The sequence below is a fragment of the Mustela erminea genome, chromosome 8 (genome assembly GCF_009829155.1).
Source record: "Mustela erminea isolate mMusErm1 chromosome 8, mMusErm1.Pri, whole genome shotgun sequence".
NCBI classification, from domain to species: Eukaryota; Metazoa; Chordata; class Mammalia; order Carnivora; family Mustelidae; genus Mustela; species Mustela erminea.
The window spans coordinates 27,998,190-28,021,831 of NC_045621.1; the positions used below are offsets into that span (position 1 = coordinate 27,998,190).

The 23,642-nt window shown below is 46.6% G+C and overlaps 1 protein-coding gene across 1 annotated transcript; it reads right to left on the reverse strand.

The window, feature by feature from the left end:
- Window positions 1–1,133: 1,133 nt before the first annotated feature.
- Window positions 1,134–19,537, reverse strand: LOC116597043 (C-X-C chemokine receptor type 2-like). Its single transcript, XM_032354318.1, has 3 exons — window positions 19,493–19,537; window positions 3,801–4,021; window positions 1,134–2,092 (listed from the first exon to the last, which is right to left on the reverse strand). The coding sequence occupies exons 1-3, from the start codon at window positions 19,535–19,537 to the stop codon at window positions 1,564–1,566; spliced, it is 795 nt and encodes a 264-aa protein (XP_032210209.1). The 3' UTR covers window positions 1,134–1,563.
- Window positions 19,538–23,642: the final 4,105 nt, after the last annotated feature.

Consider the following 23,642-nt stretch of genomic DNA (forward strand, 5'->3'; position numbering starts at 1 on the left):
ACCCTTGGCTAGATAGCCAAGGTACCACCATCCTGGTGCCCAGAAAAGCACCTTAGACAATGTTCCCCAGAAAATGGTGACTCTACCAGTGATGTCTTTTTGCTCCAGCCACTGACTGGACTACAACAGTAGCCCCTAACATTCTCTCCAGTTCTGACATCTCTCCCAGAGACCCACCACACTCACACACTCATGCCGTTCCTACACCTCATCCATACTTGGTCCCAACCCCATTGCGCCTCCCTGAATCTCACTAACCCCAGCCCCAGCTTCTCCCTATTCTGGATCTCCCTCTATTCCCGATACCCATCCTTTTCTGACCTGTCCCAAGCTGCCACCACATCTCCGGCTCCCGGCCACATCACATCCAACTCTAACCTCATCCCTGGATCTACTCTCAACCTTGATCTAAAGCTCATCTCTGAACTTCTCTCCATCTCCAACCTCAAACCAAAGGAAGCTTTTCCTTATGTTTTCTCCGAAGAGTTTTATAGATTCAGCTTTTATCATTAGGTATTTCACTCATATTGAATTAACTTTTGTATATGGTATGAGGAAAGGGAATAGGTTCATTCCTGTGCATGTGGATAACTGGTTTGCCCAGCACCATGTGTTGAATAACTATCCTTTCTCCCACTGAATATTCTTGGTAACCCTTGTTGAAAATCATTGACCATTCCTGCTTGGGTCTCCTTCTAGGCTCTTTGTTCTCATCCACTCCATCTGCCCAAATGTGTTGAGCACAATTTTTGCCTCTTTGTCACATCATATCCCACAACCATATTGGGAAGAACCATAAAGGCAAGAACCAAGGACATGTGGGTGGGTGTGCCTCTCTCTCTTTTTAAATCAGGAATACTTCCCAGGAGTCCCTGGACCCAGCAGACTTCCTCTTAAGCAATGGTGTCCTGAAGCCAGTTTGTACCTGCTTGTGAAAGCAGCCCATTCATTTCCTAAATTTTTGTGAGCTAGTTGCTAAACACATGAAAACCTTTGACATCGCCCTGGTGGGAACATTTGCCCCAGGCAACTTGGGAAATGCTACAAACCCGGACTTCTTTTCACCAGCACACTATTGCCCTGAAACCTTACTAGTCAGAAGTGGATGACAGGGCCTCTCCTAGCTAAGGGAGTCTGTCTGTCCTTCTCGGCCTCCCTCAAGGGAGGTGGGCTTTGCCAGCAAGCAAGAAAGGGAGAGTCAGGAAAGCAACGACTGCTGTTTGCCACTAATGGCTCCCCGTGGTAGGAACTTTCTGTCGTCACCTGAAAGGATGCCTTTCGAATGTCTTTAACTGCCCCAGACACCAGAGTGCTTGAGCTCAGTGCTAGGATGGACTGAGCTCTAGCAGCTGGCATAGGAAGTATAGGGAGGCGTGGGGAACGAGGGCAGGCTTTCTAACCCGTCCAATGGGCCTGAAAAGGACGTGGCCCCAGTAGCTTCCTGTAACCACAGCCGGGAGCTGCCTTGACACAGAGACTGGAAACAACTAGTGGACATGAGGCTCAGGATGGATGCTGACGGCACGGGAGGTGCCCCGAGGTGCTCCAGCAGGGCCCAGGGGCTCAGAAGGTGGTAGAAGTGTTTGCTGAAGAAGAGCCAACAAAGGAAGGCCTGCCGTCCTTGGACAAATACTCCTTGCTGATGAGCCCGTGGAAGGCCATGATCTTGAGGAGTCCGTGGCGAAACTTCTGGCCGATGAAGGCATAGATGAAGGGATTGAGGCAGCTGTGGAGGAAGCCCAGAATCTCGGTGGCGTCCAGGGCCCGGCCGATGTCGTTGCGGCGCTCGCACGTCTCCACGATCACCCGGAGCCTCATGAGGGTGTCTGCGACCAGGACCAGGTTGTAGGGCAGCCAGCAGAGCAGGAAGACGAGCACGACGGCGAAGATGACCCGCATGGCCCGGTGCTTCTGCCCCATGTGGGCCTGGAACAGCGTACGCAGAGTGAGTCCATAGCAGAACAGCATGACCGCCAAGGGCACGAGGAAGCCGAAGGTCTGGGGCAGGGCCCGCATCACTATCCGCAGTCTCGTGGTATTGGCACCTATGTCCTCGTAGCAGACCGGGCTGGAGTAGGGGGGATTGATGGCCCTGCGGAAGACGAAGATGGGCAGGGACAGGATCAGGGACAGTGCCCAGATGCCTAAGCATATGAACTTGACCCAGTGCCGTTTCTGGGTCAGTGTGCGTGTGGCATGGACGATGGCCAGGTAGCGGTCCATGCTGATGCAGGCCAGCAGTAGGATACCACTGTAGAAGTTGACTTCCTTCAGGAGCGAGACCACCTTGCACAGGGGTGTGCCAAAGATCCAGCCTTTCACCTTGGAGGCAGCCCAGATAGGCAAGGTCAGGGCAAAGAGCAGGTCGGCTATGGCCAAGTTCAGCAGGTAGACGTCAGTGACTGAACGGCTGAGCCGACTGTATAGGACAACCAGTATCACTAGGGAGTTTCCCAGCAGGCTCAGCACGAAGACCAGGGCGTAGATGACCACCACTGCATACTTGTTGAGTGACTCAGTGTCTATCCTACAAGGACCATATATTTCTGTGGGTGGTGTGCCACTGAAATTTCCAAATTCATCGTCATACCACTCATCGGTGTCATTCCATAGATTTTCCATTGAGAAAATCATGGATCAATCTAGTCGAAAGATTCAAGAGAAAGAAATGTGATTTAGTAACTCAGATTGAAATCACTCATCAAGGATGTGAGAATAGTTATCAGAATAGCTTTGCTTCTCTGTTGGTTTGGCAACAGGAGAAGCCCTTCCCTCTCCTCTATTTTGAACTTCTTTTGAGGTCGATTTCATAGCATCGTCATTAGAGAGGAGTCCCCATCCTTGTTCCCCCTAAACATCCACAGAACCATCAGCAGTGTTCAAATATTTTTCCAAATTGTGAAAGGTTTTGCTGAAGCAAAATCACACCAAAAGACCAACGTGTAAATCCAACAAAAATTCATCTGCTGGGAAGGAAGGGGTGCTGACATTTCCACCCACATAGCTGCTAAGGTGGGGCCCCCAGAACTCCCAAGATCTCCAGAAAACAGTCTGAAGACCTTTGGAAGGTTACCAATCCTGGGTAGGATCCAGTCCTCACTCTATGCTGATTTATCAATAATAAGCTGCGTGACCTTGAGGGGGTTGTTTTACCTTTACAGATTTCTGCTTTCTCCTCTGCCACTGGAGGGAGACAGAGTATATGACCCCTGAGTCCCCTGCAGGCCTGAGGTTCTCTGAGTTCATTCCGATACAGACATTCTAGTATGTTCTCTGCCTGCTGATACTGCATTTTTCCAGAAGACAGCATTTGAGGGCAAAGCAATAAACATTAGACTGGGAAAATGCAAGCCTCTTTCCCCCCTAAAAAGGGAGAGGCGTGAAAGGAGGAAGTGACAAGATTGTGGCCCCCTTGTTACCAACCACAGCCCCCTCTGAGATCGGAATTGAATAGGTGGTCACAAAGGAGGAGGCAGGAAGCCAAGAGTCTTCAGGTCCCAGAGAAATGAATACATTTTCTTTTGTCTTTTTTTTTTTTTTAAGATTTTTATTTATTCATTTGACAGAGATTACAAGTCAGCAGAGGCAGGCAGAGAGAGAGAGGAGGAAGCAGTCTCCCCACTGAGCAGAGAGCCCGATGCGGGGCTCGATCCCAGGACCCTGGGATCATGACCTGCGCCGAAGGCAGGGGCTTTAACCCACTGAGCCACCCAGGAGCCCCATGGATGCATTTTCTAAAACACAGTCAAACCAAGTCTCCCTCCCCAAAGAAAGTCCTGGCAACAGAGGTGGCTTCCTACCTGAAGCACCCGCCAGGTGTGTCCAACTGTAGAAGGCTGGAGCTCAGAGACCAGAGGGATTTAACAGTCGGAGGAAACTTGATGAATAAAGGGAAATAGAGAAGCTTCGTCACAGCACACCTCCTCTCTGAGCCCCGCCCATGTCCGTATTTGGAGGACAGAGTGAAGTCAAGGCACCGCGGGGCTTCGGAGACTCCCAGCACCCAGATGTCCAAGCAGGGCTTCCAGACATGAAGATGGAGTTAAGGGTCCACTATCTGAATTCTGCACATGGATAACTACTTTTGTTTTCTTCTTCTTGCATTCATGTCTACTTGTTTATCCCTTAAATTCCCTTGATCACCTTTGAAAGCTTCTGACTTGCTTGGACATGAATAAAGGGGAGAGGATTTTATTCTTGACAGTAGATACTTCAGAAGAAGTCCACTGTAGGCAGTTCTCGTAGGAGACCCCCCTACTTAGCAGGGACTGGGGGCCCGCCACACCCCACACATTATTGTGGGAAGGAAGTGGAGGGCTGTCCTTGAGCTGCGTTTGGACAACAAGCACACAATTTTTCCTTCTCCTACAGGCTTCCTTGGGGTGGCTCCCGGGAGTGCTGGAGACAGTCATGAAGATCAGAGGGAGAAGTAAACCGCCACCCACCCACCCACCCCAACACATCAACACAACCATTCTCAACTACTGGTTGATTAGAATGGCCCGAGGCTGGGGGCAGGGACCCCAGGGAGACCACTGGAGCTGGGCCAATCTGTGACCAGAGGAGTTGGGGTGAAGCTCATCTTGCTCCTCTCCCAGAATGAAGGACGTCTTCTAGGAACCTGGCTCAGCTGTTCCCAGCAGTTAACGTGTGTCCCCTGGCTTTACTCCTCTGGTACAGTAACCACGTCTGTTACAACACGAACCCTGCATTATAATGACACACTTATAAGTCAACCTTCCCCGCCAGCCCATGAGCTTCTAAAGAATAGAGACCCTCTCTCCTCCACCTTCCAATCCTCTGCCAGGGAACAGAGTAGGTGCTCAATCCATCGTTGTAGAAGAAACATCAGACAGACCTGCCATGATTCACGGATCAGGTCACCATCCTGATTCAGAGTGTCTGTTGCTTTTGCCCACACAGTCATAGATGAGGTGTGCCTGAAAGTTTCACTTCCACACTGCCAGGCCAGTCTGCCTGGCCTCGTTCTTCTCCGACCATCCTCTAGAGTTTAAAGTTAGCATCGATCTGTTCCAGTATAAAGTCTGCCCCTACCATGAATGCCCATTAATCATGCCCTCCCCACAACCCCGTGCATAAATTCTGCCACTGACAAGCGTGTTTTCTAAGCTAAGTCATGCTCATCAGGAGACGATTGCCCTGGGGCCACCCACGCTTTGCTTTTACTGGTGTTGGACTGTTGTGTTCTGATGCCTAGACCAGAAAGGACTTGAAGTGGGGAGTCCCTGAAGGGAATGGACGTTCCCTTATTAATCATCTAGGGGAAAAGTAATTCTGGGGCGGTAAACAGTGACTGGTAACACAGGAGAGAACAGACGGTGGGGTTTGGCTGCCAAATGCCTAGGAATATGCTAGTGTAAGCAGAGACCATGGAGAAAGAGAGTGTCTACCATCAGGAGGTGGTAGTCGCCGGGCAGGAGGACATCCTTGCAAGGGACCCAAGGAGACAGACCAGGGCAGGAGCTGCTCTAGCTAGTATTTTAATTCCCTCTTTGTCTATAACACCCTTCTGCTTTTCTTAAGCCCTGACTTCAGTCAGTCCAACATTCCAGCCTAATCCAAAGAAGGACTGAGGTAGGAGGGAAGGGTCTGGCCCGCCCTCCGGCCCAGGGAGTAAAGGAGAAGCAGTCCCTCTCGGTGGTTGTGGAGGCGGCCACGGCGGTAGCTTAGGTCTCCAGTGGGAAGGTGATCTGGAGGAGAAGAGTTAAAAGGACTCTCCTCTTCTTGGAAGGAGAGAAAGGCAAGAGCATTTCACGGGAGGGAAAAGGCATGAGCTTGGAAGAAAATGTTACCCACTTGAAAATGTTCCAGCAAGTCCGCCCACCCGACAGATCCTCCGTACCACACCTTCCCACTTAGAACTGCTCCCTCTTCAACAGATCTGTGATGTTCCTAGCAGGAAAGCATGTTTCTATTCTGTGCGGAACATCCAGTGCCATCAAGATTGTTATGACATGTGTCGCCTGAATGCCAGTCCTCTGGCAAAATGCGGAGGCCCCTTCTTGCCACTCTGATTTGAAAATGGAAGCTTCATATGCAAGAACGTGTGAGCAGCACAGCATGGCTGGATGTGTATCTATCCCATCCCTCTGTCAGCTTTGATGCCCACGTTGGCCTCCCTTCACGGTCCTGCAGAAGAGTCTGCTTGGACCTGGGGACCAAAATAGAGGTAGGGGAGGAGGAGGAGAGGATTCACCCCCTCCCCCATGATCACTCGCATTACCATAGTGACAGGTGCAGGGTAAATATGTGACCTAAGATGGTCCCCGCAGAGCCAAGGTTGGGACGGCTGTTTGGCGACAACGGAAAAGCCAAGATGGCGTCTTAGTTACAGCTGGAAGCCATCTTGGTGCATCAATGGCAAACCAGACCAGGAGTCAAAACTAACACACAGAGGAAGGCAGAACTGGGAGAATCACCGAGAAACGGAACCAGAGTCCTGAACAAACCAGAGGCAAACCTCCCTAAGTCCTTTTCAGTTCTTCACTGTTAAGACCAGTTTAGGCCGAGTTTTCTGTCACTGGCAACCAAAACTGTGACCCACTGAAAGAGTTCTAGAAAACAAGTGGTCCAGGATGAGAGGGGGGAGGGGAATGTCAGCGCCTCACGGGGTCCGGGCTGTGAGAGTCAGGGTGAGCAAGGACTTAACAGGTATGATCTAGGCAGGTGCAGACCTCCGAGGCCTAACAGAAATCAAAGAGGAACCTCGGAAAGTAAGCACTTAAAAACCAGTCTGAGAACCCACTCCCGAATGAACTCAGACATCTTCATCAAGGACCCATAGATCTCGGTTTTGGAGTCAGACAGATGGTGCTTCATATACGGGCCTTCCTTTATTGGTTTATGATCTTGGATAAGTTTCTTTTTTTAAAAGATTTTATTTATTTATTTGACAGAGATCACAAGTAGGCTGAGAGGCAGGCAGAGAGAGAGGAAGGCAAGCAGGCTCCCTGCTGAGCAGAGAGCCGATGAGGGGCTCGATCCCAGGACCCTGGGACCATGACCTGAGCCGAAGGCAGAGGCTTTAACTCACTGAGCCACCCAGGCACTCCGTTGGGTAAGTTTCTTAATGTGCATCAAAATATCTTTATTCTTGGAATTAAAATTAAGATTTAAAAAGACTAAAAAAAAATCCTTATCCATAAAACTTGGGATCAGGATCCTGGCTTCATGGTGCTGTGTGATGATGAACTGAGGTAGAGTGCGGGTCCTGGAACCCGACCACCACGCCGCAGATCCCAGCCCTGTCCCTGGTCAGCCGTGTGCCCTTCCAAGGCTCAGTGCCTTCACGTTCTCATCTGTAAAATGGGAAGAAAGGTAGTGCCTAGCTCATAGAACTGACATGAGGATCAATGAAATGAGCTAATACATGTAAGGGACTTAGCACAGTATCTGGCAGATAATAAATGTTCATTCACCTTTTGCTGACCTGATACACATAGGCACCCCTCACCCACGGTCCTGTTGGGAGAATATGCATCGAACACACTGAACAGTGCAGACCCTCTGACCCTGAAACCCCACCTAATGTGAGGAATGGAAGGGAGGGTGGCAGGGAAGACAAAGCTCATCACAGGCTTGTTTATATAACACAGGTTCATAATGACTTCAGTACGCTTCCAAAACTTTTATACAAATTACAGTAGATCTATAAAATGGAACACCGTGTGTCCATTAAACTCAACACGGAGAGCCACAATTAATGTTACAGAAAGGTACCTATAATAGGATGTCAAGGGCAAATGCAGGTTAGCAAACAGAATGTACAGCAGGATAACACTTTGTAATAAATGTGTGTAGGCACACAGGGGAAAAATAGGAAAGAAAGTCAAAACGTTAACAGCGGTTATCTTTGGGTGGGGGGCTTATAGAGAGTGGCTTTCTTGTTTGTACCTTTTGATGTTGCCCAATTTCTCAAATAAGCATGACTTTGGCAATTTTTAAAAAATACGTAGCCATTTTCACCATAAATAAATAAATAAACAAATAAATAAATAAATGGAACCCGGTAAATAACCCTCTCATGGTCCTTTCCCCCCCCTCCACTCCAATTTGCCCGTCCGGCTAGGCTCATGAGCAGACACTCAGGATGCTAAATCTCCTGTCCACTGAGCTCCCAACTCCTCCAGCCCCAAATGCCCTGCGTCCTCCTTCCCCTCCCCTCCTGTGTCACCCGTCCAGGTTCTCCACTGTGCTGGTTTCCAGATTGTGTTACTGAATCATTTTTAGGAGTCTTTCCCTCCTACTGGGCTGGGAACAGGCAAGACTCTGGGACAGAGTAGTGATTCATACACCATCCCTTCGTTCCTTGCCCCTCCTTAAAGACAGGAACTATAAAGGAGTCTATTTTGCATTCCTGGTGTCCCGCAAAGTGTGTGACACATATGAGTAGATGCCAAACAGGAAGTGGGTGGATAACCAGCGCAGCCACACGGAGTCCTACGCTCAGAGGAGCCCTGAGCTGGGGGCAGAATGCTCTGCGGTCCGCTGCCTTGAACTTCTTAATAACTTCATCTTGGAACTGGTGTCTTCTGAGTGAAGTCTGGTGCAACAGGGGAGCGCGACAGGGGTTGGAGCTCAGCTCACAAGCTGTCCCACCCTTATTGCCTCCTTGGGCTCAGCCCCCCCACTCCCCCACCCCACAGGGGCCCTATGCCTCTGGGAGCACAGCCTTAAATAGCAAATTAAAAAGATGGAGTCCATTAGAGACTATCCTTAGGGGCACCTGGGTGGCTCCATCACTTCAGTAAGGCCAGGTCTTGATCTCAGGGTTATGAGTTCAAGTCCCGCACTGGGGTGACACGTGGAGCCTACTTAAAAACAAAACAAAACAAAACAACAGAGTCCAGTTAAGAGAATGATCATAGAAGAAAGAAACAAGCTTTTCTCCTGCTTTTGGAATGAGGGGTCCCACGCTCTTATTTTGCACTGGGTGCTGCAGCCAGCCCTGGCACCAAGTAAATATTGGTTGAATATTTGAAATAAATGAACGAAATAGGGGCGCCTGGGTGGCTCAGTGGGTTAAGCCGCTGCCTTCGGCTCAGGTCATGATCTCAGGGTCCTGGGATCGAGTCCCGCGTCGGGCTCTCTGCTCAGCAGGCAGCCTGCTTCCTCCCCCCTCTCTCTCTGCCTGCCTCTCTGCCTACTTGTGATCTCTCTCTGTCAAATAAATAAATAAAATCTTAAAAAAAAAAATGAACGAAATAGTGGAGGGGAATGAAGAGGCAGATTAGAATCTTCATCTTACCTCACTAAATGGCCCCTCTGTCCTTCCAGGAGCTCGGGCCACTTTGTTGACTCATCGTCGACACCTGTATGTCTCTTACACAGAACATTCAATCTACCAGAAAGTTCTGTCAGCTCTACCAAAATGCATTCCAGTTCCTATTTTCTCATCACCCTTACAACTGATGCTCTGACCCCCCACGCCCTTCCCTTCTCACCTAGACTCCTGAAGTGACCTCCCAGTCCTCCTGCTCTTCTACTCCCTTCTTTTGAAAAAAGCCAAAATCCTTTAAGTCCTGCCCCATCACTCCCCACCCCCACCCTGATCCTGCCTCACCATCCCTGGTTATTAGTGGGCTGGGTGGCTCACACAGCAGGGAGTTACTGTCTTTCAGTCCTGGAGGCTGGATGTCCAGGACAATGGTGTCAGCAGGGCTGGTTCCTCCTGAGGGCTGCAAGGGAAAATCTGTTCCAGGCTTCTGTCCTAGCGCCCGCTGCTTTGCTGGCCATCTTTGGCCTGTCTCTGCCTGTAGGCACATCAGCCCAATCTCTGCCCTCATCGCCACATGACACTCTCTCCTTGGACGTCAGTGTCTGTGTCCAAATTTCCCCTTTTTAGAAGGACACTAGTCATGTTGGATTCTGGCGCCCTCTGGTGGCCTCATCCTGACTACTAACATCTGTGGCAACCCTATTTCTAACTAAGGTCCCATTCTGACATACTGCAGGACTCTAACATATGAATCGGGGGGAGGGGACATAATCCAGCCCATAGCATCTTCTAACTGTATCCTCCTCCTTCCCCCACTTGGAGCTCTGGTCCAGCTGTATTAACCCGGCTCCTGCCTTAGAGCATTACTTCCAATGCCCACTCTTCTCTGAATGCTCTCCTACAGACCTCCCACAGGTAACTTCCCCATGTCCTCTGAGAATTTGTTCAAATGCTACCTTCTCGCTTAGGCCCACTCTGTGCACCTATTCACAATTCCACCTCCCCTAGCATTCCTGATGTCTCTGGCTATGCTGTTTCCCAAACATTTTTCTCCACTCACAGCACTTACTACTTCTAGCATCCTCTGTAATCTGCGTATGTATTACATATACTACCATTAATGTCTCTAGACTATAAGCTTGGGGAAGGCAGAAATCCTTACCTATCTAGATCACTGTATCCCAAGTGCTAGGAGACAGCTTGGTGATTAGGATGGGATAGAGTGGTGGAAGAAAGAAAACCAAAAGAGAAAGGGGGGGAAGGATGGATTCCATTTCTAGAGGCTAGGAGACCCCCAAGTAACTTGCCCTCTGTTTCTCTCACCTCCAACCACTGGGATAGAGCACTGAAGGGAAAACTGATTCCACCGTGGCTGTGAGAAATGACTTAGCAAAGCCTGAGACCCTTAGCTATACTGACAACACCTGAAATCAAGAAAGGGTTCCGATGCTGGGGGGTTGGGGGGTTGGGGGGGTGGTTGGTTTACACGGGGTGGGGGGGCAGTGGCTGCGGTTGCAAGATCAGCCCAGGAGAGGGCAGCATTCCCCTCCTAGCAGAACAAATGACAGTGGGGACCCAAAATGAAATCATCTCACTGAAAATACCCTCGACCCCAAAGAAGCTGAGTCAGGCAGCCAACATCTAGAACCCAACATCACCCTTGAAGGTCTGCAAATCCTTTCACATGCATTCATTCACCCCTCAAAAGTCCTCCCAGAGGAGAGTTTAGTGGTTGGCAAGAGTGTGAGCACAGTTGAAGTTGATCGCCCCTTGTGCTCATAGGCCACCTGATTTCTCTCCGGCTTCTAGCACTTCAGAGTCCTGTCCCTGTGGTCTTCCGCTTCCCCCACAGACCCTTCCACCAGACCAGTGGTTCTCGGTCTCTCGGTGTGAGCCCGCACATTCAAATACAGCACACCGGGATGCTCTTGGCAAAACAATTCAAAGGTATATTTCAAAGAACTGGAAATCTCCTCACTGTTTTCTCAGAGCTCACTTTTTGGTGCCAGATCCCCATCTTAGGCAGTTCAGGCTGCTGTCACAAAACAGCGTAGCCTTGCTGGTAGGTGGACATCAAGGTGCCCAGCACCAAAGGCCCAGCTTCCTGGCCAGCAGACAGCTGCCTTCTCACAGTGTCTGCGCAGAGGTGACAGAGAAAGGGCTCTGGTCTCTCCCTCTCTGCCTAAGGACTCAAAGCCCATCACAGAGGCCTCACCCCATAACTTCAGCTAAACCTAGTTGCCTCCCAAAGGCCCCACCTCCAAATACCATGAAATTGGGGGTTAGGGCTTCACCATAGGAATTTTGAGGAGACACAATGTAGTCCATAGCAAGTTCCATGGCACACTCTAAGGAGGATGATTTCCTATCCTGATCGCGCTCTCTTACATATTCATGAAGCAAGGTTCTAGCAAGTTCTAATGAAGTACCAACCGGCTTTAACGTGGGCTTGCTTATTTTCTTACATACCACCAACTGCAGCGAGCTCCACCCTGCGCGGCCCAGCCGGCATGCCCGACGTTCTGTCTGACAGACACGGCTGCCAAAATAGTGTCCTTGGTTGTGGTAAAAAATAAACTACGCAAATGGTGCCTGGGGGTGGAGGGGTTGAAGACGGGAACTGGGCAGATGGGAGACAGGTGGGAAAAGACTTTTCATTGATCATTTTTAATTTTTTTTTTTTTTTGAAGCATATGGGGGCGCTTGGGTGGCTCAGTCAGTTAAGCGTCCGCTTTCAGCTCAGGTCATGGTCTTGAGTCCTGGGGTTGAGCCCCAAGTCCGGCTCCTTGCTCAGCAAGGAGCCTGCTTCTCCCTCTCCCACTCCCCCTGCTCATGCATTCTCTTTCTTGCTTGCTCTCGATTTCTCTGTCTCTCTCAAATGAATAAATAAAATCTTTTTTTTTTTTAAAGAAACATGTGAAGTGGTTTCCGTTGAAATTTTTAAATGTATAAAATGTAATCTTAGCCTGTTAAAAACTAGGAACTTGAACTTGGGGATGACGAGTAGGAGGTGCTGCTGGGAGTCTTCCTTGAAGCTCTTGCGTCTGGAATTGTCCATCTCCTAGCTGCTCTGTGTCAGCCACCACCCAGAGAGACGAAGAGGCCTTCAGCCAATTCCACAAGTCGTCTTTCTGGGCCTGGGCTTAGGGAACTGTCCCTCTTAGTTCCCCGCATTCCAGGCCCTTGATTCCGAATCAGCTCACCCGGACCCTCTTGGTTCTTGTCTCTTTCCTGTCAGTAGTCTGTCTAGATGCCTGGATTCTCAGGCCCCCAACTGTAAACCAGGGTATGCTGGTATCTCCTCATTTCGCACATGGCCCTCTCCGCCTGTATTGTTTCTAGATACAACTCCAAATAGCTCCACAGATACACCCCCACTTCATCTCACCCCAGCAGCGAATTCTCATTCCATCACCGACTACTGAAACCTGCCCGCCCGGCGAACACTCCCATTTTCTATCACTTAAGATAAGGCCCTCGATTTATACTTGAATATACATATATCCAGCTTCCTCCTGAAATCATCACTCCTGCTCCCAAGCCTGCACACCCAAAGAGTTTGTTCAGCCACATGGAGCTGATCTCTTTGTCTGTTGTTCATTTAAATTTAGACTTGGTTTTTAACGTTTAAAAATTTAGACTCATTCACATTAAAAAACCATCAAAGTTTCTATGCTGTCCTCTAAAATTTGGGAAGTATGGCAATACTGAGCCCATGGCAAAAATCAGCTGACACTGATACAGGAGAGAGATCCTAGAAACAGAATCACACTCATGCCATCATCTGATTTTTCAACAGAAGTGCCGAAGCAGTCAGAGAGGGAAAGGAAATTTTTAGCAAACAGACTATTGCTGGGATAGTGAGGTATGGGAAAAATATGAACCTTGACCCCTACATCATACACAAACATTATATTGAGATGAATCACCAGCCTAAACCTAAAAGCTAAAACTGTGAAGCTTCTAGAAGAAAACATGAATGAATACCTCCATGACTCAAGGCCAAGCAAAAAGTTTCTTGCACAACTCAAAGAAGGCAATAACCATTTAAAAATGTCTTTGCTAAATTAAATTTAATCAAAATCAAAAAATTTCTGCTCATCCATTAAGAAAAAGGTTAGATAAACCACTGTCTGGAAGAAAACAACTGTGAAACGTATATCTGACTAAGGGTTGGTCTCCAGGATATATCAAGAAATCAAACAATAATAAAAAGAGCAAAAGACTACTAAAAAAAAAATGGGCAAAAGATCTGAACAGGCAGGGGTCACCTGGATGGCTCAGTCGGTTGAGTGTCTGACTCTTGGTTTTCAGCTCAGGTCCTGATCCCAGGGAGCTGAGATCGAGCCCCATGTCAGGCTCTGTGCTCAGCACAGAGTCTGCTCGAACTTCTCCCTCTCCCTCTGCCCTTCCTCCCTGTCTCAAATAAATAAATAATAAAATCTCTTTAAAAAAAAAAAAGAATTGAACAGGCCTTCACAAAAGAAGAGATACAAATGAGCAATATGTCCGTGAAGAACACAAAGGCTACGAAGCAGTGGGAGTGTCCTACATCGTTGGTGGCGGGTATAAAAGGATATAACCCCTCAGTAAAAAGGTCTGGCAGTTCCTTCTAAAACTAAACGCACTCCTGCCCTCTAACCCAGCAATTCTGCTCCTAGAAATATATCCAGGAGAAACGCAAATATGCACTCACAAAAATATTTATACAAAATATTAATAGCTTATTCATAAGAGCCAAAGACTAGAAACAGCCCAGCTGTCCCCACACGGAGGATGGCTGAACAAACTGGTCTGTTCACATGGTGGAACACCAGTGGAAGATTGTCCATGACTTAGAGGGATGAACCCTCAACAACACGGATGAATGTTTAAAACTTCAAGCTGAGGGAAAGTACACGCTGTGACGAGTCTGCTTTCGTGAGGTTCCTGAACAGGCAAAGCTAATCTATGGGAGAAAATAATCTGGTAGGGTCTTGTTCTCTTCTCGTTGCTGAGGCCACTGTGCCCTTGTCGGTCTCTGGCCTCCCTGAGACTGAGCGCTGTGCGTTCCATGATGCTGCAGGGTTCTGATGGAGAGATATTTGAAGTTGATGTTGAAATTGCCAGCCAGTCTGTGATTATCACGACCACATTGGGAGATTTGGGAATGGATGAGGGAGGGGACGATGACCCAGCTCCCCTACCAAATATTGACACAACAATATGAAAAACAGTCATGGAGTGGTTTATGCCCCCTGAGAAGGATGACAATAAAGCAAAGCGAATAGATGATATCCCTGTTTGGGACCAAGAATTTCTGAAAGCTGATCAAGATGGCAAACTACTTAGACGTCCAAGGTTTCCTTGATGTTACACGCAAGAGGGTGGCCCGTACCATAAAGGGAGAGACTCCTGAGGGGGTCTCAAGACCTCCCATATCCAAAATGACATTTCCAGGAGGCAGCCCAGGTATGCAACGAGAAGCAGCAGTGTAATAAATGAAATGTCATGTCTGGCCCTAGAGCGCTCTAAGGATTGTTCCAAAGACTAGTTGCGCTTCTCTGTTTATAATTGTTGGTATTAGACCAACAGTAGACACATGCAGCAGATCGGTGGTTTGGGCAGGATACTGTCTTCCTTGCAGGTGTGGGTTGAGTACAGATTCCAAACGTATGGCTCTGTTTCCTCCAGGATGATCTAAATCTCTTTTTTCTTTGCTCCAAATAAATCTGAACTGTGGGTTCTCTCTAGAAGGTGGTATTTGGTGCTTTCCCTCTCTTTGTAGAGCGATTTCTGCCTATTGTCTCGTTAACTTTAGTGACCTGATGAAAGGTGGCATTGTATATAAAACAAGCTGCAAAATAGGGGAAAAAGGGAAAGGAAAGAAAGAAAATCAGAGCAGTGGCTACCTCAGTAGGGACAGAAGCAGAGACAAACAGGAGGGACTCCAGGGGACCTTTAGGGATAGTGGTGATGTTTTCTGTATTGATGGAGGTTTGGATGATACAGGAGCACATACTTGCCAAAACTCAGTGAATATACACTATGGATTTGTGTGTTTTGTTGCCTATGAATTTTACTCAGAAGAAAAACTATAAATACTGATCTTTAGTTCATGCTCTACAGCCTGATATATTTAGAAAGAAGTGCACAACTGTCTGCAATTTCCTTTGAAACTCATCAAGAAAGCAAAATGGATTAATGGATACAGGGATGGCTAGATGCATAGATACAAGGAGAGGGCAAGCCAAATGTTAATGGTAGATTCTCAGTTGTAGGTATACAGGCATACCCTGTAAAGTTCTTTCAACTTTGCTGCATGTTTGAAAATTTTCACAATAAAATGTCATGGACGGGGTCAGCTGGCCCTTGGTCTCAGCACTCTTTTAAGCAGGGTGCACACTGTCCAGTTTGCCACACTTCCTACCCTACCTTCTTGCCCCAAGCCTACCCTGCTTCACTCATTTACATTTCCTGCACCCCCTGGTCCAGGGATGTTTTGTCTGAGACACATACCCCATATCCTAATGGTTGTTAAAGAAATCTCTGAAAGAGGTAGAATTAGCATTGCACCAATCCCTCCACTTACCAGTTTTGTGATCGTGGGCAAATTAGTTCACCTCTGAGCCTTGATTTTCTTGTCTGTAGGATAAAGTGAACTGGTGAATGCAAAGTCTCCAGCACACAGTGTGCACCACATCCATGATGACTTTTATTACACACTCCAGTATACTGACATTGTAAATGTAAACAGATAGAGGAGTGAGAAACTCTCTAGAGTTTACATGCAGGGGAAAGAATGGGAATACTTCTTGCTGGAAACTGCCCTATGTGCTTTCACTAAATTTCCTCTTGCGCAAGAAAAGCAAATGCCACCTGTACCTGTGAGCTAAGCACAGTCTCTGAAATGGAGAATTCGGTGGGATGGTTGCAATAAGAAACATATATTTGAGTTACCAGGGTGGCAAAGAAAGCTTCACAGAAGAAGGAACACTTGAGTTGTGTCTTACAGGATGGATAGGAGTTTTCCAGGTCAACCTGGGGAAGGAGGGCTGTCCAGGAAGAAAGAACAACATCGGCAAAGGCATTGAGCACAGAAAAAGCAATGGGTTGGGGAGCCTGGGTGGCTCAGTTGGTTAAGGGTCCAACTCTTGATACTGGCTCAGATCATGATTTCAACGTCCTGAGATCAAGCCCCAAGTCAGGCTCCACATATAGCAGGGAGTCTGCTTGAGATTCTTTCTCTAACTCTTTCCCTCCCCTAGCTCTCTCTCTTGCTGTCTCTCAAATAAATAAATCTTTAAAAAAAAAAAAAGTAAAGAAATGGGATCCTCAAAATTGACAAACAGTTTTTACTAGTAGAGCCCAGGAATGGCAGGAGATAAAACTGGAGAGGAAGGTAGTGGCTAAATCATGGCCCATTTGCTTGCAGCTGGTTTGGGTTTTGTGCTGCTGATTAAGAGCTATGGGCCCATTTTAGGAAGCTACTTCTACAGCAGAGGAGGGCTAGACTGACGACAGAGCGCCCCAAGGCAGGGAATACAGCTTGGTTCCAGCGCCACCCACTACTCCCCAGAACTGATTGGGATCATTGTGAAGCCAATGGATTCCAGGGCCCACACCAGCCATATTGAATCAGAGTGTAGGAGCAAGGCCTGGGAATCCAGATAATTAACAATCACCCCAGGTTTCTAACATGCTTAGAAAACAATGAGTCCAGGAGATGGTGTCCCCGGCCCTCCAAAAGGAGATTAAGGCCAGAACTGAGGCACTGGGGAAAGAGGAGATGAGGCATATTACATACAGCCTGGTTGATCTTAAATAATGTGGCGAGCGTTTGCATGTGGGGGTGACTTCCGGGCATGACTGTGCAGACTATTATACCGTTTAACGAGATAGGGAATGCTGAGAAAGGTCAAGTTGAGAGAGAGGAGATAATGACTTCTGCTTAACCAGATGAATCACTATCTCGATAGCCAGCACTGTCCGGGGAGTGGTGAGCTCCAGCCCTCGAAGGTCACCCAAGGAGAGACGATGACGTGAGAAGAAGAACAGTAGCTCCCAAGTGCACTCATGTTCTCTTGCGTTTCTCGCACAAATCCGTCGCTTGGATGTCTCACATTTTCCAACCATGTTAAACAAGAATCAGGACAATAAATTACAGGCATAAAGTTTGAAAATAGACAAGCAGAAAAAGTAAACATTCCCTGAGTCTTCAAAACGCAGATGCCTGACAGATTCAGGCCTCATCCTGCCTCTGGACTTAAGCCAGGGACAGAGCTCCTGGGTGACCTGGCAGGCCCTGGACGATACCCCATCTCTCATTGGCCTTTGATGCTGTTTACGGAATCAACACTCCTGCACAGGTGACCCTCCTCAGACGACAGAGACGGCATAAAGGGCATACCAATTGCCAGAAAACTGGGATCAGAAGAAGAGGGAAGTGGGCCGCCTAACCTCTCAGAGCCTCTTTATGTTCTCGGATAAGGATGACAGCAAGTGCTTTAAGGAACAAATGAGGAAACACACATGAAGACCTGTCAAAAAGTCTGCTCACGGCTCTAAGGAGTCATAGAAACCCACTCCCACCAGCTCAAGTTGAAGGAGACTTTATGGAAATGAGACAACAGGCAATCTCACCAGTTTGCAAGAGCAGGAAATGAAGTAGAGTTTGTCATTCAGGCATCGGAGCTGAAAGCCTGACATGACTCCCTACCGCGGCATTCTCTCTGGGGACATATGGCCTCCTGTCTCTGCTTCGCTCTGCCTGGCCATGCGTTCCCACATGGCAGACATGGCACTCGTCTAACCCACACCCGTTCTTCCTCACTCCAAGGAGCTCAGCTTGAAGAACAGGGTCAAAGGCAACTATGCCTGTTTGCTGTTCACGTTCCCAGCCTCCTTTCCACCTAGCAGTGGCCTCCTGTGTGGTTCTGGCAGACGCTTAAGGGGAAGACTTAAGAAGCGTTGGGAACCTAGCTAGGAAAGCTCTTGCTTTTCCTGACAAAAGGGAAAGATGCTGCTGGGTGCCACCTCTTCCTTTTTCTTCCTTTTGCTTGTGGGAGCCAGAGCTACAGCAGCCATCACGGGACCATGAAGAGAAGGTCAGAAGAATCACAAAGAGCTGGTTCACCCTCGGACTGCAATGAACCCTGGAACCAACACGAACGGATAGTATGTGTACAATAACAACAAAAATCCCGCAATGTGTTTAAACTCTTACGAGTTTGGTTCTTGTTACTAGTAGCTGAAGGCACTCTTGACTGATTGAGTGATTCAACTATCATCTAATTTGGGATTTTCCAAATTTCAATCATCCTCAGATCGTCTGCTGCATTTGTCCCGCGTCCATTCAAGTGCTATGTTTTTCTTTAAGTTGACTAATTTGTATCATAAGTTAAATACCCACTTTAGCCTTGTGGCTCTCTTGTGTGAGTTTGCGGTCTTTCTAATACCTGTTCAAATAAATATGCAATGATTAAAATTAGGGGTGCCTGAGTGGCTCAGTGGGTTAAAGCCTCTGCCTTTGGCTCAGGTCATGATCCCAGGGTCCTGGGATCAAGCTCCGCCTGGGGCTCTCTGCTTGGCGGGGAGCCTGCTTCCTCCTCTCTCTCTGCCTGCCTCTCTGCCTACTTGTGATCTCTGTCAAATAAATAAATAAAATATTTAAAAAATAAATTAATTAAATTAAATTAAAACAGGTTTCCAAGTTGGTAAACATATCCACCCACCACAAGGGTGGTGCACCCCAACTCCACCAAGAAGTTCCTGCCTCAGAACCGTTTCAGACCTTGCCTGTCCACCTGGCTGTTCATTTGCATCCTTTTTTTTTTTTTAAAGATTTTATTTATTTATTTGACAGATATCACAAGGAGGCAGAGAGGCAGGCGGGGCGGGGCGTGGGCAGGCTCCCTGCTGAGCAGCGAGCCTGATGCAGGGCTTGATCCCAGCACCCTGAGATCATGACCTGAGCCAAAGGCAGAGGCTCAACCCACTGAGCCACCCAGGCGCCCCCAGTTGCATCCTTTATAATGAACTGGTAAATGTAAGTAAGGATAATAATAATTTTTTATTTTTAATTAAATTAAATTAACACTGATTCACCACAGGCCACCCCAGATCATCTCATTTTTACCAGTGGAACACTTCACAAAAGCAAAACCAGCTCTGTCTCTGTGTCTGTCTCTGACATTCCTGTTCCAGATTCCCAGGAGGGAATGCTAGTGGGAAGAGTCTTCTCCCAAGCCGCGTGGCACATAACGCCATACGTACCTCAAGGACTTCAGGGGAGATGGGGATAAGAGGCAGGTTTATCATAGCCTTATAAAAGATGAAGAAGAAGGAGGAGGAGGAGGAGGAGGAGGGGGAAGGGGAGGAGGAGGGGAAGGAGGAAAAGGGAAAGGGGAAAAGGAAGAAGGAGAAGTTCTCATTGCAAAACTAGGATTTCTGTGTACCTGAAAATAAAAGAATTAGGGAATATTGGTCAGTCCTTTTCTCTCTTTTTTTAAAAAGATTTTACTTATTTATTTGACAGACAGAGATCACAAGTAGGCAGAGAGGCAGGCAGAGAGAGGGGAAGGGAAGCAAGCCCCCTGCTGAGCAGAGAGCCCGATACGGGGCTCGATCCCAGGACCCTGAGATCATGACCTGAGCTGAGGGCAGAGGCTTTAAACCACTGAGCCACCCAGGCACCCAGGTCAGTCCTTTTCCTATGCCTGTGCAGAGCAAGCTACATGGCCAAGGAAGAATTAGGATCACCAGGCTAGCTGGTACTGCTGGTCCAGCGGAAGCAGGAAGCTCCTTCACAGGTTCCTGAAGACTTTGCTATGTCTACCTCTCAACATCGTCAATCTAGCATTCAATCTGTTGTGAAGCAACATTTCAAGACAGTAAAAGAAAGATGGGTTATTCAATATATGGTGTTAGGATAGCTGCAAATTTACTGGGGGAAAATTAAGTTATATTCCCAATTCACTCCACTCCCATATACATATACACAAAATTCAAATGGATTAAAGATTTAAATATGAAATAATTAAACCACAACTAATGGTACAATAGACTATCATGTAGCACCTAGAAAAGGCAGCGGTCAATCTATTTGCACTAACAAGGAAATACTATTCAATACAAGAGCAGGTTACAAATAACATATATAGAATGATACTATTTATGTTAAATATGTGTATAAATCTCCATATGAGTATATGAATGTAAATGTATTAAAGGATGTTGAAAGGAAAAATCTTAATCAGATGACTATGATTACTTCTAAGAAAGTGACAAGAATGAAATAAATAATGAAAAATAAATAAATAAAATAAGAAAGTGACTAGAATATAATCAGATATTTTCCATCTAATTTTTAAAAAAGCAGAAAAGGATAAAATTTGATGAAAACATTAAACTACAAAGTAATAGAGAAAAATAGAATTTTTTAATAATTCTGTTGTGTAATCAGCTTTCTTAGGAGTATGTCAGTGACATAAAAAATAAATTAAATGAAATAAAATGAAGGGGCACCTGATGGGCTTAGTCAGTAACGTATGCGACTCTTGATCTCAGGGTCATGAGTTCAATCTCCACACTGGGCATGGAGCCTACTTAAAAAAAAATTTTTTTTAATTTAAAAATAAAATGAAAAGAAAGATTGAGAAACTTGACATGAAAATGTGAAACCTCTATATCGCAAATCAAATCAATGGCATAACTAAAAGATACATAACAAAATGGAAAAAATATTTGCAACACGATGGAGAAAGAGGAATATTATTAAACTACAGATTATTTAGAAATAAATAAGAACATTACAAACCCAATAAAAAAATGAGTAAAAGGCATTAAGAAGCACTCCATAAAAGACATGCAACTGTCCAAAACTCATGTTCAAGATGTTCTGCCTTGCTAACAATTACAGATAAGCCAATTAAAATAAGATGTCATTTTTCACTTATATAAACAAAATTTAAGACTTATAAACCAGTTGTTAGCAAGAGTGTCGGAAAACAGGCACCCTTACCTTCTGTGAATGAAAGTTCAGATTGGCAGAGCCTTCCGGAGAGCAATTTAGAGACGGGCATCAAAATTTTAAATGTGTACACGTGTTTCCCTGTTCTAGAAATTTATTTTAAGAGAAAAATGGTGCAGGGGTGCAAAATGGTATGAACAAGAATGGTCACTGTATTGAAAAATTAGAAACAACCTAAATGCTAATCAAAGCGTTTTTGTTAAATAAAGACATGAGACTCAGAGGTGTTATGGAGACCAGAGACCAGGCAGGTGTTACGAAAGATAAGGACGATCTTTACATAATGACACAAAGGATAAAATGTGAAAGTGAGACAACCAGCTCACACAATTCCATATATTGTCTTTTGTTTAATATGTAACCCACTGGCAAGGTAGTTGCTCACCATTAACAATGGTTATCTCTGTGGGGTAGAATTTCAAGGGAAATTTTCTGTATTATTTAAATTTTTTTATAAGGAACACATGTTACATGTATGATAACTAAAGTCAATAGGGATTTCATTTCAAAACATTTAAGGAAAAATATGTTATATATGCTCTCCTATGAAGGGTTTATGCATGTACTCTGCCATTCAACAATATTCTTAGTTTGTTATGTGAAATGTGGTATCTCAGTGGATGCAGAAAATCATGAATGCTGAGTTCTGAGGACCTCCCTCTACTTGCTGACACCAGACCAACACATCACAGAGCCCACCCCCACACCTTCCTCCTTTACTCCTGCCATAGTAGTGCTGCTATCTCTTGGCCACCCCAAAGCCAATTTTGTGCTTTAGAATCCATCTCCCTGCTTCTTTCTTGAAGTCTCACATTACTAGTTATCATCTTCACTTTCTTTATCTTCAAGTTCTCCTTTCTTGAAGCCTACTTGTCAGCAATGAGAACTGCTCAAGGTTCTTCTATACTAATGAAAAGAAAGAAAGAGGTTAGGGAGGAAGGAAGCAAAGAAATTCTAGATAGAATTATTGGGGATGAGAAAGGAGGAAGGGAACAGGAGGAGAGAAGAGAAGAAGAGGCTCCTTGGGCAGATTTCCCATTCTTAACATTCTTAAAGAACAATGCTAGCCTGACTATACTAAAAACATGATAGAGAAAGTGCCTAACCATAAGATAGGCAGAAAAGGTGCTCTCTCTCCAGCTGACCAAGAAAGCCACCCAGTACCTTGTACCACAGCACCTGCCTTGGGCTGCCCACTCATGATATTAGAACCTGGATGATCTCAATAGTAGATTCATCTCCCTACAGTTATCACTTAATCTCTCCCCACATGGCCAGACTTCTAGAAAGAACTGTCTGCTTGCCCTCCCCTTCCTCACCTCCTGAACATCCCTCAGCCCATGGAGTTGGCTGCTGAGTCCCACCACTCCACCAAAACCAGTTCTTCCACGGATGCTTCAGTCCCGCCTCACCTTCTGAGCAGCACTCAGCACCACACTCTTGTGTCTATCCTTGCTTGGTAGGCTTTGCCAGTATTTCTTCTCCAGCCTGAATTTTCAGTTGGGGGGCTCCCAGCACCCAGTCCTGAAATCTTTGCCTCCCTCTATCTTCTTTCCTAGGCAGTTCCATCCAAGTCAGCATGCTGGTCACTGTACAAACACCAGACACCTCTATGAGATACTGGCCTAGTCACTATCTCCACTAGGATGTCTCACAGATCTCATTCATTCATTCAATCACTCATTCATTCATTCATTGTCTCAAGCACCTGCTATGTGTCATGAACTACCCTAGGCACTGGATAAAGAGTGAAGAACAGAATAGGCATGGCTCATGCCCTTGAGCAGCTTACTTTGTCCAAAACTGAACTCAAGATCTTCCCTGAACAAACATGTTCCTCCATGTTCTCTAGTTTTGTAAATGGCAATATCACCACCCATTCGCTCAAGCCAGAAATCTGAACATTATAGATGACACTTTGCGTTCCCTTATCCTTCCTGTGGCAGACACACTCTAAGGTGTTATGCTTTTGTATACTCCCTCCCCTTGAGGTAGAACCTGTGACTTGCTTCTAATCAGTAGAATATGGCCAAGGATGTCAGTTCCTTGTTTAGGTTGTCTTACTTTGCAAAGGTGAGAGGATACCAGACCCAGGATTATGTTATGTAAGAGTCCATCCTGCAGGTTGAAGTGAGAGAGACTCCCTTGCTAGCTTTAAAGAAGTAAGCTGTCATATTTGTCAAGGAACTGTGGGGGATCCCTCAACAGCCAGAAAGAAAACTGAGACCTCAGTGCTACAGATTGCAAGGAGATGACTTCTGCCAAGAACCTGAGGGAGCTGGGAAGGGAATATTCTCCCTGCTGATCCTCCGGTGAGACCACAGCCAGCCCCAGTCATTACCTAACTGAAGTCTGGTAAACGCCTGAGCAGAAGACCCAGTCCTCTGTGCCTGG